This window comes from Molothrus ater, chromosome 3 (assembly GCF_012460135.2).
Source record: "Molothrus ater isolate BHLD 08-10-18 breed brown headed cowbird chromosome 3, BPBGC_Mater_1.1, whole genome shotgun sequence".
NCBI classification, from domain to species: Eukaryota; Metazoa; Chordata; class Aves; order Passeriformes; family Icteridae; genus Molothrus; species Molothrus ater.
The window spans coordinates 88,999,543-89,018,763 of NC_050480.2; the positions used below are offsets into that span (position 1 = coordinate 88,999,543).

Consider the following 19,221-nt stretch of genomic DNA (forward strand, 5'->3'; position numbering starts at 1 on the left):
GCTGGTTAGATTGTGTGAAAAAAAACCCCCAACAACCATTTATTTCTTTCTTTCCCTTACATCTATTAATTTTATCCTCCTTTTCCCAACCCAGAGGGCACTATGGATCACAGTGAAGGTGGTTTGTTTTCCATATTTTCCAAAATAAGGCTTAATAAAGTATTATATAAAGTGAAAGGGAGTTAATTAAATTCTATCATGCCTGTTTTATTCTCAGAATATAAGTGTTCTTATACCTCAACATGAAGCACATCTCAGCAGAAACTTTTGAAAGGCACATTATCACTAATTGTCAGGGGAAGAGACACAGTGTTGCTCCTGGGAGAGGGATACAGGACAAGTAGTTCTCCAAGAATAGCTTTAGAAGTTACCATGATACTAAATCCTTTATATTTTTCAGGTGTTTGTGTCTTTGTTGTCTGTACTCTTACTTGCTTACCCTCATGTGATACTTTTTCAGCAACTTGCTGAAACTTGCTATAAAAAAATACAAAGTCACACCTGAAAGTTTAAGTTGGGTTGTAAATGAAAATAACTGAGATATTTTAAACCTGAAATACAATTTGAAGAATGAAGTCCAAAACCAATTTTTTTGTTCTTAGGAGGTTTCCTTAAAGAACTTTTCTCAGTATCTTTGTTAAACAATTTTCTGCTTCTCATGATTTGAACCTTTAAAACCCGTCACTTTTTATCTTCTTTTTTTCTTCTTACACTACTGAAACTTATGATTAAATAGAAAAACTGTGTCCTTCTCCAGCTCACAGTTGATGACACCCATTCCCATAGGTACTGCCAAGTGGACTTAAATCCATCTTCTGTCTCAAGCAAATATTCAGATCTCTCAAAAATATGGTAGTAATCACAGCTGAAGTGGAAGGTGTGAAAAACTTTACAGTGGGGCAAGTTTTCCACTTGCATTATCATGTCCAGTTTTCTAAGTACTGGCAATGAAGTCTCAAACAGGGCTTTTATTTTCTGACGTATTTCAAAACAAAAAAATCTGTAGGCAAAATAGGGTATTGGGGAAATGTCACATGGAAGCAGCGAGTGTTCCAATGTTGTAGTGTCTTATTTCCCTAACTTAGTTTTAATTACTCCTTTTTTTACAATTAATCTAGCAACAATATTTCATTTTTTTCAGCTTTCTCCCTGTCTCTTCCCATCTTTTTCCTGTTTCTAGGGGAAAAGAACTAAAGAAAAAGAAAGAGTCAAAGTTAATCAGAAGGATGTAGCAAATATAATAACTGTATATTTCAGGATTGTTTTTAGGAGGTTGAAAGCAAGACCTCACTAATATTTTCTTTTTCATGCCTAATTGGGAGAGAATTGGGATTTTTCAGTCTGGAAAAGAGAAGTCTTAGGGAAGACATTATTTCAGCCCTTCAGTACCTGAAGGGAGCCTAGAACAGATCTGGAGACGGACTTTCCACAGGGGCCTGTAGTGAAAGAACAGTGGGGAATGGATTTAAACTGGAAGTGGGCAGGTTTAGATGAGATAGTAGGAAGAAATTCACTGTGAGCTTCATGAGGCACTGGAGCAGGTTGCCCAGAGAAGTTGTGGTTACCGCCCTAGAAGTGTTCAAGGCCATGCTGGATGAGGCTTTGAGCCATCTGATCTAGTGAAAAATGTCCCAGCCCATGGCAGGGGATTGAACTGGATGATCTCTCTAATGTCCCTACAAACCCACACCATTCTATGATTCTAACATGTTTGAATAGCCTGACTGCTATGGTCTAGGAGAGAATGTGAATGCTGTAATTTCATCCTTTTAAAAATATTTCTCTTATTTAAAATAAATATGAAGAAGAATATAATTTTCTCTTGGAATGAGTATTACATTTTCAGTGTTTCTTACTCATAAGCTAACTATGTCCACAATGAACTAGATATCTAAAGACAGATTGTGTACTGAAATGATAGATATTTGCAAGTCTTCAGGTGTTACAAGCTTAATTTTTAGTTCTATCATGGTTTAGGCAACGTAGGTGGTTCCTTTTCTAAGATAGTCGTTGTGAATAAGTGCTGATTGTACTACTATTTCCCCCCTCATTTCTAGTTTTTACAAGACTTCATACTAACTGTACTAGACAGTCTTATTTTAAATACCATGAAGTGATTTATATTCTAAAAACACTAGTGCCACAATCTTTTCAAGTATGAAATGGCTTGAATAATGTTTTCAAGATGAAGGAATTTTCCCACAGTTCTTTAATTCACTGCAGTGATAATTCTTTCTCATAAAGACAGCTGTGTGAAAACCCAGCAATAGCTATTCCTATGAAGAGTCATTGTGAATGGCTGATAGAAAGGAAGAAAGTATGAGGAGAGTAGAAGTAGAAAGAGAAAATATTGACTGCAACACATACTAGGTGGTCCAATTAAGCTAAGAATACCTCCATACTACATGCAACACAAGCACTAAGAAAAATAATTAGAAAAAACTGAAGCAGTAAAATCCTGTGTTTGACTTTGAAGATAGCCTAAATTCAGTGTAAAATAAATTATTAAAACTTATATTCCCATATGCAGTGTTTTTGTGTGTAAATATCCCATGGTGATAATGACACATCTATTTTATAATTAGGGTTTTTTAGAGCTATGACTTTTCCTTCTGTAATTGAAGTGGGAAGTTCATCTACTCAAATTACCTGAGGGGAGGCAACCAGTCTAGACAGAACAGGATTCCTTTTCATTTTAATAATTTACGTCCGAGTAAAATTCCCTTATTGAGTTCTGGTTTTTAGGGCTCAGAAGGATTTCTAAATGAAGTCACTGTGCATGCAATCAATGAATTTGACTGAGTTGTTTGTTCTCTGAAAATAGCAACTACTAAGCTTTCAGTGCCTAACTGGAGCTTTGTTTTCAAAAGGGAGAGCTTAGGTGTTGATCTGTGCTACATGCTTGTTTTCATAATTCTGCCTCTTTATTGCCAGTATTGGTGATGAGAATCATCATTCAGTCACTTCAACAGATTGTAAATATTCTGCTTTGTATACGTTACCTTTATACTGGTGGTGCAAATTTATCATCCAGTTTCAATTACAGAGTTTTATGGTTTTTATTTTGAATTTGTTTAAAGTTTTGAGCAATCCAAGAAGAGTAAAGGACAGAGCAATGGTTGTAGTACAATCTACTGTTTCTGTTTTGGTCATGTCTGTTTTGTCACAGTTTTGACAGTCCTGCTGTTTTGTTCAAGTTATGTTTACTAACAAAAAAACCCCATGGAGCTATATTTGTATGTTCTGTTAGACCTTGGTGTTGTCCTTTGGCTACTAACTTCTTTCCTTTGTACATTTTAAAATTTATTTTCAGTGATTATTTTTTAAGGAAATACCAGTAATTTAATATATGTCTCAAGCAATATTTTTAATAGGTCTGATTCTTCAAACTATTTTTGTTCTGTGGTAAATCAGAGCAATATTCCATTGTAAAAAACAGCAATATATAAATTGTAATCATGTTCCTGCAGCACAGTGGTCGTATTATTACAATTGAAACAGTATTTTGCATGCTATACTTTATTGATGCTAAGATAAACTTTAGAAATCTATTGAAACTGCTGAATTCCTTGCCCTTGTCATACATGTTTTGAATATTTGAGTGAAAAAATTTAGAAGACCCCCCAAAATTTTAAAGTTAGATAACTGCCAAAATTTTAAAATGAAGTTTTAGATTTTATTGATTGTCATGCCTTTTGCCTTTTAGAAATAAAGAACTTAAGGGTCATATTTCTATAAAATTTTTCTTTTTTCTGATACTTTACTTTTAATCCTGCTTGAAAAAGAAAACTTCATAGGAAATGAAAAAAGCCTTTTAGGCATTGAATGTAGTAATAATCTTATTTGGAAACTCAAACGGTACCTTTGGATTGTTTGTATATAAGCTGTGTGTACAGAAAAAGCAGCATCTATAAAACCATGATCAGAAGAAATATGTGCCAGATCATTAATATAAAACTAAAAAGATTAGACTGCATGGTCTTCAGCAGTTGGGAGAAGTAATAATGGGCTTTCATTGGGAATACAGATGTCAGCTGTGGGTGCCTTGAATTGTCAATAATAACGTTAAACACAGGGTAGAATATCAGGCTGAGCTTATTCTTTATTCTTCTCTCAAAATCATTAAAGCTAAGACAGTTGTGACATATGTTGTGCTCTGGCTCAGTAAGTGAAGACGTGCATGGACGTATATCTGTGTGTGTGCGCTGAATTATTCATGTCTCAGGTACTGCTCTGGAGAAGCAAATGGAGCATGCTTTGCTGGTGGGTACACTTCAGCCATATCTCATGCAGGAAAAGAAGAAATATTCTCAGTTTATCCTGGCCCATGCTGTTTATCAGCTGTGTGCAGAGGCCCAGGCATTATTCTTTTTGCTATAGCTGCATTGTGGAAAAAAACATGTAAATACCAAAATCAAAGATGAAGTACATTTATGGAATTTGGTGCCTGTGTAGCCTGTAGCATGGTGTGTTCACTGCATCCATCTAGCTAAAGGACTTTCCATGTAAGGCTTATGGAATTTGCTGAGCTGTGGCCACAAGGTAACCTTAGAGACACAGGGGAAGGGAAACTCAAATGTGGAGGGTGATGGTGGTAGATCCTCAGGGATACCTTTTTCCTTGTGGAAAAAGGAAAAATCACATTAGCCTCTTATCTCTGTCTCAGCCACTCCTGCCATCTTGCTGATGCAGTGACCTGGGGTTTGAGTTCCTCAACCTGATGTAGCATGAGGTTGTGACTTCAACGTGATGTCTCTCTGAACTGGATAGAGGGCAGGAGCACAGCCTACACTTGTCCAAATTCTGTCTTCTGGCACCCATTTGGAGCATTGTTAGAGGGACCGGTCTTGTTGGGTGGTTGGGCTTTTTTGGTGGTAACATTTTTTAATTTTCTTTTTTTTCCTTTGCTTTTTTCTAATCTCCATTCAGCAAATAAATTGCCTTCCCCCATCTGCTCAAGACAATGGATATTAAATAAGTTGCAGACCCTGTTTTTCAGTGGTTTAAATCCATTTATTTTTGTGATTCTTATGTGACTTGTTATGTATGATTTCTGTTGAGAAGTTAATTTGAAATAACTGGAGTTTAAATTTAGAAATGTTGAGTCCTGGGTGGATTTCAAAGTTCAGTAGAAATTTCATCTTAGGTTTTGAAGTTGTGTGGAGGATGTTTTAGCATCAAAACAGTATTTTGCAAGCCCACTCCATGCTGTGACCTTAGTGCAATGCACAGAGTTTCAACAGGTGAAGAAAGCTCAGCTACTTGAGGAAGAGGTGTTGATTCAACAGATGACTCTTCTGTTAAGGCTTGTCTAAATGATATTTTGCTTTAGGATACATTTTATTTACAGCGAGAGGGAAGTGTAACTTTCTAGCATAGGTAGGAGATACATGCTACTTGTTAATTTTGTTTTACCCTTTGCTAACACACTTTAGGCTAAAAACGTCTAGAACAGGAATTATCATTTTATGTACTTCAGTAACTAGGCTGTCAAGCAGTAGTGACCCTCATCCTTCTCAGACGAGTAAAAACCTACATATTGGAATAAGATCTTAATTATCTGAATGCTTAAGTTAGTGAAACATCTGTATTGCCTAAAACATGCTATTACTTAATGCCTGGATTTAGATTATATATGCATCAATGTCTTGGTTTTTGACAATTATTAAATGTGTGCTTTATACACTAAATAATCTCTTCCTGGTTTTGTCAAGGTATCTGAATTATTTATTGCAGCCTACGTTGCCCTCCTACTTATTTGCTAAAGCTAAGAATTTTATCACTTCAAGATTTTGGCTATGTCTGGGATAAATGTGTTGTATATTAGCAACACCTTTTTGTAACTATGGGAAATGTCTAATAACAAAGAAAGAGCCACTCTCCTACAATATTGCTTTTATTCGATATGTCCTTGAGTTAAATTCAATTATGTGCTAATTTTCTTATTGCTAATGTCCTGTGCTTTTGTAAGAATGAAATACTCTTTAACTTCTTAGTTTACTAGTCTGATGAAGAAGTAGCTTGGCAGCATTGTCTGTGTTTTCCTTTCTCATATGATCTTATGTCAACCTAGCTTTGACCTTTATTTGATGGAACCTAGTGGTAATATACCCTTCTATTTAACAAGCTTTAAAATAGAAATATATGATTGGCAGAACTGCAGGAAATAATTAGTTCCAAGTAGATGAGAAAAGTGAAAGGAATATTTTAAGGAAAAGAAAGTGATTCAGCTGGTTTATGGTCCATATGAAGTTGCCTCAGCTTTTAATTTAATTGTTTATAGATGGGAATATAAATTACTGTACAAAACCATTTTTTGAAGGAGTCATTGTAAAAAAGCTTTCTAAATAACCTAACTGCTTATTGGAAGCTCAAATGTATGAAATATTAATTAGCTAATTTGCTTTTTCAGACCTACTAATAAAATGTGGCTGAGTGGAAAAGATACCATAGGGAAGAGAGCATGTGCACTAGATCTTGCTGAAATCTACCTAGAGAATTATGGGGGTTCTTTGAAGTGATAAAAAATATATATACACATTTCCCAGGAAAGAATTCTTAAATCAGTTCTTCAGTCAGTCGTTACAGGGGTTGAGATGTGTTTTCTGTGTTTTAATTACATGTACAAACCAGGGCAAGCTCAGTCGCTGTATAGATGAATACTCAAGTATGCTATACATAGGGGGAGAAAAAAAGAAAGGAAGAAAGAAGGAAGGAAAGATTGATTGATTGATTGATTGATTGATTGATTGATTGATTTTCCAGCATTTTGTCTGTGGCACTTAAAAATCTGTAGATCATGCATCTGTATTCTGTGAGAAGTGAATAAAGAGTGAACCGCTCTCCTTCCCCTTGAATTTTTCCATACTCTTGATTTTCCATTCATTTGAATGGCTCCTTACTGATAAGACCTTCATGTTTGAAAGGAGGACAGCACTGAAGGCAACATTAACAGCCAGCTAAGCTTTCTTCTTCACAAGCATGGATCAGTGAACAGAGATTAGGAGACATTTTACCCCTGGTGTCTGCCACAGGCTTTGTACAAGGTGTGCTTCCCCACAGAGGGATGGTGGCTGGGCTGCCTGCTCTTACGTAGACTGAAGCAGAGTCCTAAATGAAAGTGGTTGTGAGTTACATGTGGTATGGGAGCAATACATAATTCTTAAAGCTGTTGCCATGAACAACTGAGGACTTATGATGGAGGTCTAGTAGGTTCTAATGCTAGCAAAGAAATATAAGACAATATAATGCTGCTTTGGGAACATGAAATGTCAAAGGTTTTGGTGAAAGCCAATACGATTTTGGAAAGAACTGATTAAATTCATGTTATTTAAGTAGGCACTTGGTTTTTCTCCTAATTGAGATACCTGTTCAGATACTTCTTGCTCTCTTACCTTTGTGTGCCTCATCAGAATGTCATTTTGCCTTTTTTTTTGGCTTTCTTTCCAGTTGACCAGTTCAGATCCTCTCTGAAGTGTGTTGGAGCAGTGCTCCTTTGTGTTGCCTTTAGTGCAGGAGGTATCTGGTAGCCAGTTCTGCTCAGCTGTACTCCTGCCACTGATGATTTGAGTCCCATGTCTCTCCAGTTTCCTTTGCTCATTGCTTTCAATTTTTGAAGAATTCTTGTTTGCAAGCCAAGGCTCTTGGGATAAGCTCTGTGAGCTTATCCCTATAGGCCATGAACTGAATGGGTTTTGAAAATTATTTTCTTGTGTGAATGGGGTGGCAAGATGAGAGATGATCTCATGTAAAAAACTTTCTGTGCTTAATCACACTTGTAACAGTGCAAATCTATGAGTTTTGTGTCTCATTGCTGTGAAAGTGACGCCTCTGATTGAAATGAGCGTTAGAATTTATTAGTTGACAGTTGCTTGTTTTGTTCTAGTGATATCCATAGCGTGTTTTCCTCACCATCTAATGCTCAAAATATAATGAACTCCATTACAAGCCATTACTAATCTGACAAATGCGCATTTTGAATGCTCATACTGATCTGGTGCAATGCACCAAATGTAGAAAGAGCAATGTAAAGCTGCTGGTTTATTTCAGATCTTGAAAGGTCAGGATATGCTGCTGAGGCTTAGTGAAGGATTTTACTGCCTTTTTGTGACTGAGCCCTCGAATATCTTGCAGGTTTTTGTAGCCATTGTTTATTGGCACATTTTCCAACTGCACCTATTGTTCTCTTTTCTATGGTAGAAAAATGAACATTAATTAATGTTTCTTTCAAGGCATAAATATACTGCACTTAGAGCAAGGCATTCACTTAAATGTGTAAATCTCATTGCTTTGTCATTAAAAGTATTGTGAACAAAATTATCTAAATGACTTCAGAGGAAAGCTATGTGGAGAAGTATAGCTGCCATATAAAAGCTATAATTAGGGAGTATTTAAATTATTTTGCTTAACTTTAAAGGTATATGGGTGTTTAATTCATGTATGCTTGAATGCATATTACAGATTTCTAGCTTTCTTTGAACTTTGATTTGGTTAAACCTCTTATAACCTGGGAAAAAATGTTTGAAAAATCACACATTTGGGAAAAAATTTAGTAACTTGATAATTCTTCTATGTATCTGTAGTTTTCTATATATTTTGTTAGGAAAACTTAAATTGTTCAAATAATTTGGTGTTTGATTTTAATACTGATTTTTGTAATTTGGCAGGGACAGCCTGTTGGAGACTGTGATTTTAATGTTCGGCTTGCATGTATAGAGAAAGAGATTATATTTCCACGACATGAAAAGATGAAAAGTGGTCTCATTGACAAAGCACAGGAACCCTTCAGTGTTCGAAACAAACCATTTTTTGACATCTACACTTCCAGAAAGGTAAGCTTGATTTCAGTTGTTCTATGTTCTGGTACTGGAGGCTGTATAACAGTGGTAGGTATAGGTTTTCCCTCAGCATTTTTGTTGTGTCTTCCAGTGAGTTCCTTTGCTAACCAAATCTTCAGCAATTGTTGTGGGGTGACTGGCAGCTTGGGATAATTCTGAAAAGTGGAGTTTTTTGGTTTTATTACTTATCACACGCTTTTAGAAAATAGTTTTTGAAGATATCAATAAATCTAAAATACCAGGTAAAAGTTTAGGGACATTGCAATCTGCATTTGAGATGATTGTGTTTCAAATGCAGTTCAGTCAACAATTTTTTACCCTAATGTGTTGCTACCACCTTAAAAGCATCTTTGAGATATGAATATCTATATGCTTTTAATTTATTGGGGTATTTGGGGTTGGTGTATGGCTTCTTTGGTGTTTTTTCCTTGGATATTTTTTTGTTTGTTGGTTTGAGGTAGGTGTTTTAAGTATCAGTCATGACAACCTCTGAAGCCCTCTACATTTTGGAGTTTAGGTTACACATTTTTCTTTTTGTACAATGTATGTTATAGGGTATTTTTGTCCTCATTTAAATCAGTCTTACCTAGTAAAATATGTTCTTTTTACTACTCTTAAAACAGAAAGCTTCTTAGGCTTGAAATCTGATCATTGTTTTCAATAAGCAAGAAGTTTTATGTAAATTTTTGAGAATTGTTTGTATGCCCTATGATAACTGTAAGGAGTTTTAGGCAGCAGTACCAGTATTGATGTGGAATTTTATCAAAGACAATATTGGTAAACACTTAAGAGAAATAATTATTGGTTCAAAATAGATTTCAAATCTATATCTGCTCAGAAGAATAGTATTCATGAAAATATATTCTCAAAAGATCAATGTATAAACTAAGAATTATTGTTGCTCTTACTTGCCTCAAAATACCTTTTCCATTTCATTACTTCAGTGAACTTGATGAGTATGATTCCTGTAACACTTCCTTAGGGTAATGAAAAAAGCCTTGCATTTTCATATTCATCATAACTTTGTGAATTTTTCATTATGTATGGTCAGAATAGACTATAAACAGTAGTCCAGTCTATTGAAGCATTGCCATTTTCTGAAAAAAGACTATTTTAAAATAGTATTGTTTTACCCAAAGGATCTTTATCCTATTTTTATTTAGTCATCTCTGCAACTATAGCAACAAATGTAGTGATGAATGCCTCATCAGTATAGCTGAAAAAGCGAGCAGACTTCCTCTTGCATCAATGATGAATGTCTTGAGAGGGTTTGCCAACTCTATGTGCAGGACAGCAAGGTCTGCAGAAAGATAGCAGTCCTTGGTCACAGATAAGATGGCTCTCTGATTGCACCAGCACATTCAAGTGTGAAAAAGTGGAAAACCCATACCTTGTCAGAATGGGTTTCATCAAAACTTTTGGAGTATGATTTGGAGTTGCTTGGCGTAATTTTTTTTTCCAGTGTAGCTGGGGTTTGCTTGGGATCAAGAAAAGAATCAAGTGTACTTCATCACATCTTATTTTTGTTTTGAGAAGCTTTAATTTTTGAAACATGTTCTCAGGACGCAGTTTGAACTTCACAAGAGAATGCTCTAGATCTCTTTTTTACAGCCTCCCTCCATCATTCTTTTCTATGATCTGAGTTAAGACATTCCATTTCATTCTTTTTAATAAAAATAATGTATCAGTAAATGTATGTTAGATTGTGTGGACTGTAGGAAGATTACTCAAAAGGCCAGGAGCCTCGCTGCTATATTTAATAGTGGAAAAAGTGGCATTAAAAACTTTTAATTATACCAGAAAAAACGAATGTTTTCCATGTAGACCTAGTTATTGCCAGTGAAAAAGTGGGAAGTAATTATTTGAAACAGCAGTAAACTTTGTGCTGTGTTATATAATACATCCACTAATGAAAATGTTCTTCGAGTTATGGATTTGGAACTTAATGCCAGAGTTAGGTACTGACTGATTTTTTTTTTTTTTTTTTAAATCTGGAAATCAATTTACTGTGAAATGAAATGCACTCTTAAAGTGCAATTATAAAGTATGACAGTGTTTGTAGTTGTGTCTTGAGATTTAGTTTTGGATTTTGGAAATAAAAGCTGTGTTTTTATAATATTGCCTAGAGGGTTATTTCAAGCTGTTTGGATGGACTGTTATTTTTTGTAAGACTGAGTTTTAGTGGTCAGACCAAAGAAATGAACAATCACTGGAGAGCAGGTTGTATATTCTCAGAGTCTCTAAAAATATTGCCTTGTTGAACACTGATATTGATGAAGAAAGCAGTATCACTAAAGCTTTTTTCCTCTATAATCAATTAAACACAGATTAGTATTTTAGTGTTAGCTGGGAACTTCCTTTTAATGTAACTTCCAGGTTCTTTTAGACATTTTTCAGCAAAGTTGAATTTTTGGCGTTTATCATTACATTTGCATGATTGGTCACTTTTGTTGCATAGCTTGCTTTCTTTGCATTTATTGGTTTGCATCAGAATTCAAGGAGATGATATGGTCAAATTCTCCCACCCGTTGTGTAAGGAATGCAGCAGTCAGTGGAAGAAGCTGAGTTTTAGGTTGGTGCTTTAAATGCTTCATACTCTTAGGCTTTGAACCATGGCCTTGTATTTACAGGAATATTATGCTTTTCAGCAAGACTTTATTTTCATTATATTGAGCAGGAAGTACAGGTGCATAGAAATAATTATATTTTTGAAGTGGTCCATTCTTGGCTTTCCTTGCTTAAACCAATTCACAGTTCTCTTGCAAGGCTTTTTTGTGTGGACAGTTTCAGTCTGGATGTCATCACTAAAGCCCATTGTCTAGTGAAAATTCTGTCTAACAGGAGTAGGAAAAAAGTTCCTTTCTGTACGGTCTGTGGTCCCATGGAGAATTGTGCCCATCACTCTCAATGGAACAAAAGGGCTAAAGGTTAAGCAATGATACAGGTCAAGTGAACAACCTTTTGCAAATGTTAGCACACTGTATGTCAATGACTTGTCAGTTTTAGACTATTATCTGGTTTTAAAATGACAGCTTGTCCTAGAGGGATTAGAGAGAAGGTAATCTCTGCTAGAAGATTAAATGGTCTAGGATCCTTTTAAAAGTTTTCAGTCAAATCTGTGAACTGACAGGTGATTTACTTTGTTCTCCTTGCTTATTTGACATTTGGATTTTTATTTTTACTTTTTAAAACCGCTTTTGTTGTAGTTAGGAGAGGTGGAATGTTTAGAGTTTATATCAATAAAGGTATAGCTCCTGTTGAGATGGTTTGCTTTAAAAAATTAAGTGGCTGTGGACTTCTGATGATGCAGGAGAACATGTAAGTGCACACTTTGTTGCTCTTCATGTATTTTGCAGGCAGCTGAGGCAGCTGTAAGCTAGTGTTTGCATGCCCTGAAAGAGTGAACCCTGATAAAGGGCAGAATATGCAGACATTGCTCACCCGTGTCTGCCAAGAGAGCTGTTAACCAAAACTGACTGAAAATGACAAGGCCCTGTCTTACATCCCCAAGCTGCCCACAGACAACACGAGGAGAAGCTTTGCAGTCATGGGACAGAAGAATTGCATGGCAGCAATGGTGGTTGCAGAAGTGTCAAATACTCTATTTATTGAAGATCTTGAAATCCCCATCTCTGTGGAGAGAGAATGTTACCATCTGGAGGTTTTTTATTGCCAAGAAGACCTGTTTCCTTTGTTTTTATTTTTGTTTTGATTTTCTATGCCTTCAGGAGTAGTTTAATCAGCTCACCTTTCAATCCTGCATTTCCTGACCTAGATTGGCAGCCATTCTTCATGCCTGGCCTACATCATATTCCTCATTCCATCTGTTCTATTCCAAGGTTTTGGCCTATTTATCATCTAATCGCATTTCAGTTGTCTTCTAACCCATGTCCCCTCTACCATTTTGTTTCTGTTTGTTTTTATTTTTCATGTCTTACATTTCTTCCTCACTCCTGTTCCATCTCCCCAAGAATGGAAAGTTTATTGGTGTAAAAGCAGTATTGCCTTATTTCACCCTTAGATACTTTTGTGCTGATGTAACCTTCACTTAAATCTTCTTTTTGGCATGCTTTTCTTCTGTAAACACAAACAATCATTGACGTGAGGAACTTAGTAAACAAATAGAGACTAAGAAGCTGCAAAGATATTACCTTATTCTTATACTAGAATTTGAAATCTTGGCAGCTGTCTTATATCCCAGCATGTAGTACTTCGGCTTGATTGTTCAAAGTTATTTTACCAATGAATTGTAGAGGTAAGTACAGCCAATCAGCCCAACTGGTAGCTTTGTAAGTTGTAAGATGAAATAGGTGACTAAACTGCAGATCTTGAGTTGAATGTAGGTTACTGCCACTTGAAATTCAGTGCTTGAACTGCAGCCAGCTGCAGCACTGCAATGATGTGAATACTATTCAGTAAATATAATTTCTGTCAGTGGGAGGTTGGGGGTAGCAGAGGCTTTGCAGGCCAGTAGAGGTGGGGAGCCCAGCTGCTCCTGACTGTTCCTTTACTTTCTGTGGGACAGGGAAGCATCAGCTACTTGCTTAGGTTTGGGTTCCCTCAAGCTGGGGCAAACACTGACTCAGCTGTGGCTAACTTCTCAGCCTCCTTGCTTTGCTGGAGTCACCTAAGGAGACCCATTCATGAAGAAGAATCTGTGTTTGTTTCCTGGAGTAAACAGAATAGGATTAGGCTACTTGCTTTTGGTTATTATTATTTATTATGTTGAAGGTCAAATATAATATTTCAGTACAGTAGTATTTTGGTTAGGAAAGAAGTTTTTTCTTTTTGTTTAAGAAATTATTCACATATTAGTTAAGTTTCACATTTTTCAGAAAGTGATCTACTGAAGTTAAACAGTCTTGGATATTTCCATGAAGGATTATTTTCATAACTTGTGGCCCATGTTAGATATTGCTAGTGGTACAAATAAATTAATGTAGAATGATTCAGATGTGGAATATGTAATTAAATTTTGACTTGTCAAACTATCATATGAGAAAGAAAGCATTGAAACTAGTGGAAAAATAAAGCTGTATGGATGAAGTATTCTACTTGGTGCACACTGTAAGTTTAAACATCAGGACAGTACATATTCAGCTTAGCTTTTAACAGTTTAACATTAGATTTGAACATTCTAACATTTTTGTTAATGTTAATAATTTTGTAAATTATTTCTTCTGTATTTTGTACAGTGGAAAACTATATACTTTTCTGAGTAGGAAAAGTGTCTTTAACAATGATTTCTTATTTCAGTTCTATGGTGTATTACCAAACCAGGGAAATGCAAATCTGTTTGGACCTATTTACCAGTTGGTTTGCCAGTATGGACAATTGAATTGTATATTTGATATCTTCTGAATTAGTTAGAAGACTCAGCTGTGGTGACTAAGTGGGTCACTCCACTCATTAATTGAGGGGCAACTGTTTAATATTGTCCATTGTGCCACTTCACAGCCTGTCACTTTCCAAACTGCCTTCTGGCAATGCAGCTCCACAGGGAAGCCATCAGCCTTTTCTCCTATTGGAATGATGTTCAAGAGACATGCACTTAATTTGGATAAAATGAATAAAAGCACAAAGAAAATGGTAAAGATGGGGGTGAAATTTAAAGCAACTTATTATGATGCAAGATTATAGGACATTGCTGCTAGCTGTTTCTTTTCTTGTAATATGCTCAATTTTGAGAAAAAAAACCCCAAACCAGACCTTGAACAAAATTAATCTTTAAAATAAAGACATTTTAAAATCTTAGCATTTTACTATTATGGCTTTGCAGTTTTGATTTCAACTTTGTAGCAAATAAAGCCCTGAAGTGCCATTGCATAGCAGAAGAATCTGATTTTTTAAACATCCAGAATATAAAGTTAAACCTTAATTTTTGTGTTAAAATCTATGCTTCAGGCCCAGTATAAAATATTAGCCCAATTTGAATCAGGAATTGGAACAGTAGATGTATGAAAACATTATGTTCTTGTATATCAGTTTTGTGTCTGACTGAATTATTTTATAAATTGTATATTCAGTTTTGTCTTTGTTGACAAGTCTTATTAGAAATGCTTAATAAAATAAAATCCTCAATTATCTGACTTAATTAAAACAGACCTATCCATGATTTTGGCAACCAGAGACCAGATTACATTGGAACAGTTTATGCAGGGGCTGGCTAACAGATTTACACAGGGACTGGGTAACAGATAAACCTTATCAAGTATGTAACAGTGGAAGGTCGTTCAACCCCATTGTACTCAACCCAGTGCCATTCTTTCCTTTGAAATCAGAAGAACTATTAAATGTAGTATTTGGTCAAACACAGAGAATTAGGGAGCTTGCAAGCATAGGTATCATGAGAGCCTTGCTCAGTTGAAGACATTACAAACTTTACTGAGCATCTTTCGACCATTCAGGAATGTCATAGATTGCAGCTAATGTGTAAATAGATCAAAGCATTTACTACTGGAGCCTATTGAATCTCCTCTGGCTCCAGCAACACTGTCATCTCAGATGGGTGTGTTCTGCCAGGTAGCAGAGTGTGGGGAGAGTGATGTGGGTGACATCCCCATGCCTAAAAGAAAGAAAATGAAGGCACCATGCAGTTTGAAACAGAGAACTGTGAAGAGCACAGTACATGAAATGGCCAAGCCATGAAATATATTGCTATTTCTTTATCAGGAAAAATAAATATGAAATATTGCTGTTTGTCAGAGTCATTCCCACAAAGCTTCAAGGAGTTCACATTTCTCTAATATTGAAGCTATCACAAAAGTCAAAGTTTCTTGGAGGAGTTCATTTCTGTTATTTGAAAGAAGCATTTGAAAACATCGTAGTTAATTGATGTCAGTTTCTCAATTGTGTTTTTGAGAAGAGATTGACAGTGAGAAATGCCTCATGCTTATTTTGAATTCAGGAATGCAGATGTGCTGTCAAATTAAGCATTAACACACATAGCACTTATGTTATTCTTGGGTATTGTTTTGAATATATTAGGTGCATAACCTTTGGAGTTGTTCACTCAGAACCAGCACATGGGTGACAGCTCAGTGGGGCTCTTACTGTAGCATGCTCTAGGTTTTTCTAAGATGTCTCCAAATAATAAAGAAACATGGCATACAGCTAGTGTTATTAGCATATTTGAAGAGTGCTGTTAATGAATTAGCTGCAAAGCCAAGAGGATATTAAAAAAAAATAATAAGAACCATCAAACTTGATTTCCTGCCACCCTCACAATGTATTTTACTCTTGTCCACAATAGCATTTTTTTCCTATGTGGCTGGGTAGTGAAATCAAGCTAATGTGGTACTTAGACTTTCACATCCAAGGCTGCATCCCAACATGCTTTTTCCTAAGAGGTGCCTCATGGCACAAAGCAAGCAAGCTACAGGGTTGAATCTCTTTGGCTTTCTTGCTTGGAGGTGTTGCTCATTCCCTATCACATGAGTATAAACTGGAATTTCTATTGCTTTCCTCTCCTGGAAAAATATATGGACTCCAGTGAAGACTTTTCTGCAGAATTGCTGTTCTAAAAGGTAATGAAGAGTGGTGTCATTAGAATGCTAATGACCAGCCACTAGTAGTTTGGGTCCTTGTCAGTCACTGACTAGGAAATTATATGGGCAAAGGGTTGAGGAAGACACTCTGCAGTGGTTGTGGTTCTTGAAATTATGTTATTTTTGGTCTGTGGTCTGCTGACTAGCACTAAGTCTTCAGCATATTTGACTTTTACATGTTTGACTTTGACACAAGGGAGTCTGGGAGCCCTGCACATCATACTTTTCAGCAGGAAACAGACTGCTTGGAGCCTAAGTGCAGACTGCAGGTACCAGTGGCAGCCTACATCTGCAGCCCTTCAGCTTCATCCACTTGGAATGCAAGAGGGCCATCAAATGAGAGCATGTTTATAATACATCTGAGAGGGCTGTTGTGCCAATGAGATGTGTAAATGTTTCTTTCAATGCTCCTGCTGAGTTTCTAACTAGTTGTAGACAGAAGGGAGTACGTAATTGCCAGAGCAAACCCAGAATTAGGTCACCTTCCTTCCTCTCTGTGCATCCACCTGTCTGTTGCCACTTCATGTTATTTCAACTTTGCTGCTCCCACTGTTACTAGTGCAGAGCTTGTGGAGGTTCACTGGAAGTGCCCAGGTGACTTCCTGTGCTGCTATAATGGGCTGTACATGGGAGAGGTGACCCCTGATAAATCTGACTTCCACAAAGTGCTGGGAAATACTAGAAAGTGACCCTACCACAAAAGGATTTCTTCTTGCCATTACCTGTAATTAAAACAAATGGAAGGCTGTCAGTGAATGGTTTTTTGTGGAATATGAATTTCAGATTGAGCATCCTCTAACAGTGTTTTGCTATATGAGCTGTTAGGACCATATGTATTTGAATACCATGAGCGATGCTCAAAAGGGTAAAGCAGTGTATTCTCTACAGCAGTGCTTGCTAACCATCCATGGAGGAGTGTAGACAGGAAGCTACACATATTCTTCTAGCAAAAAAATGTTTGTTGCTAGAAACTGGTCAGTCTGTGAAGTATTCAGTATTATTAAACACACCTTTGATTGACCTTTCAAAAGAGAGAAACATGCCTTGCACGCTCACTTTTTTTGGGCTGCAAGTTTCCTATCTTTAGCAAGTCTTTAGTGCTCTGGTCTAGTGTGTGTAAAATTATTAGGGTATTCCTTATGGAATTTTTAAAACATACTTCAGTGACTAGTTGTTGCCAATGTGTTTTTGTTGTGGCTGTTGGCTATTCCTACACCTAACAGATGGCTCTCGTGTACATTGACAAGCTGTGGGATAGCTGAGCATTACTAATAAAACCTATCACATGTTAAACTTGACCTGACATTAATCAAGTTTTGAATGCTACAAATGATTCATGGATAATAATTAGTCTCTTGATCATATTAGTGAACATCAGTCTCACAATACTGCCATTATCTGCTTTCATTCTTATAGGGAACAAATCTATTGCCATAATTAGGTGTTTTTCATATCTTTTGAGCCAAAATGTTCTGTATGATTAACTTGGTAAAGAGGTTATTTTTAGTCTTTCAGTATGATTGATTTCAGAGCTTCTAGTAAATTAACAAATTGAAAGGCTTTCCATAAAATAATATTTTATAAAAAGTATATATTTTAAAATTTTATCAACTGAAAAATTCCCATGTGTCTTTACACAGTCATTTGGTGTATTTTTCATCACCATATGATTCAGCTGTTGCCAGAGATTACACAGTTCAAAATAGTGGTGATTTTGTTAAACAGGTGAACCTTGGGATTTTACTTTTACTCTTTTTGTTTAGTTACTGGGTTACTGGTTGGCATCAAGTGCTTTCAATATGTACGCGTTCATACAGACATAATAATGTTGGCAGCTTTTCTCTGTTTTTGTCTAGAATTAGCATCTTGAGTTGGATGGCTGTGTGAAAGCTAGGATTCGAGCTTTGAGCATGAATTTTTTAAAGGATTTTCATACAGTTTTACAGCCTGATTTTACAGCCCAAAAGCATGAAATTTCTTTTTAAGTAATGAGCAAGTGAGAAGTTTATACTTTGTGTTCCTTATGCAGTTAGGGCAAAGTAGATAATTTCACTGGTTTTCTAAAAATGTAGTAGTTATCTTCAATATGTGTTGGTTCCTAATTAGCATAGGAAACTTCTTTAAGCAATTGCTTCTTAGAGAGCTCAGTTTTTAATTTATTTTCTACAGTTTTTGATCCTACTTTTCCTTTATGCATATTTTAGATCATTGACATGGGCCAGGAAATATTTTGTTACTTCATAATTTTTTCTTAGCATATTAGCTTTAGAATGTTTAGTATAAGCTGTAATTTTCTGACGGTGCTCTCAGTTATTATGATGCGTTTTCTTTCTTGCCTTTTATTGCTGGTAAGATAAATATAGCTGAATGCAATGACTAATGAAGGAGGATACATTATAGTATTGGACATTACCCTGATGCAGATACACTTCAGCTGATACTGTTCTTACACCATTTATTTGACGTAAGATAGCATATCGTATTTTGATTAGGTAATGAGACTGATGCAGGGGAAACCGGGTCATGTTAAATTATTGAAAATCTGCTTTTCAGCATTTTTTTAGATCATTTGGAGGAAAACTTGAAATCATGTTTATGAGAGATCATTTGTGGTTTTGAGAGGGAACAATGAAGCAGAAATCTTTACTTTATTACCATGTGTTAAGTCACACTCCTGAGACCATGGGCTGTGATTTCAAGATCTTCAGAGTTACTTGGAAGGAGCCACTTTGAGGCAAGCAGCCAGTCAAATTGGCTGGTCAAATACTTTGGCAAGTGTTCAAGGATGCAGAGATCTCCTTGAAAGGAGACTCCTGTGAAAGAGAACAGGGAGTGCA

General features: G+C 36.0%; 1 protein-coding gene across 1 annotated transcript in view; it reads left to right on the forward strand.

Annotated features, from left to right (window-relative positions):
- Positions 1–19,221, forward strand: part of RNGTT (RNA guanylyltransferase and 5'-phosphatase) — a 170,939-nt gene that overhangs the window by 54,793 nt on the left and 96,925 nt on the right. The window contains 1 exon segment of the mRNA XM_036380592.2: positions 8,667–8,831. Coding sequence (XP_036236485.1) covers positions 8,667–8,831 — 165 coding nt within the window.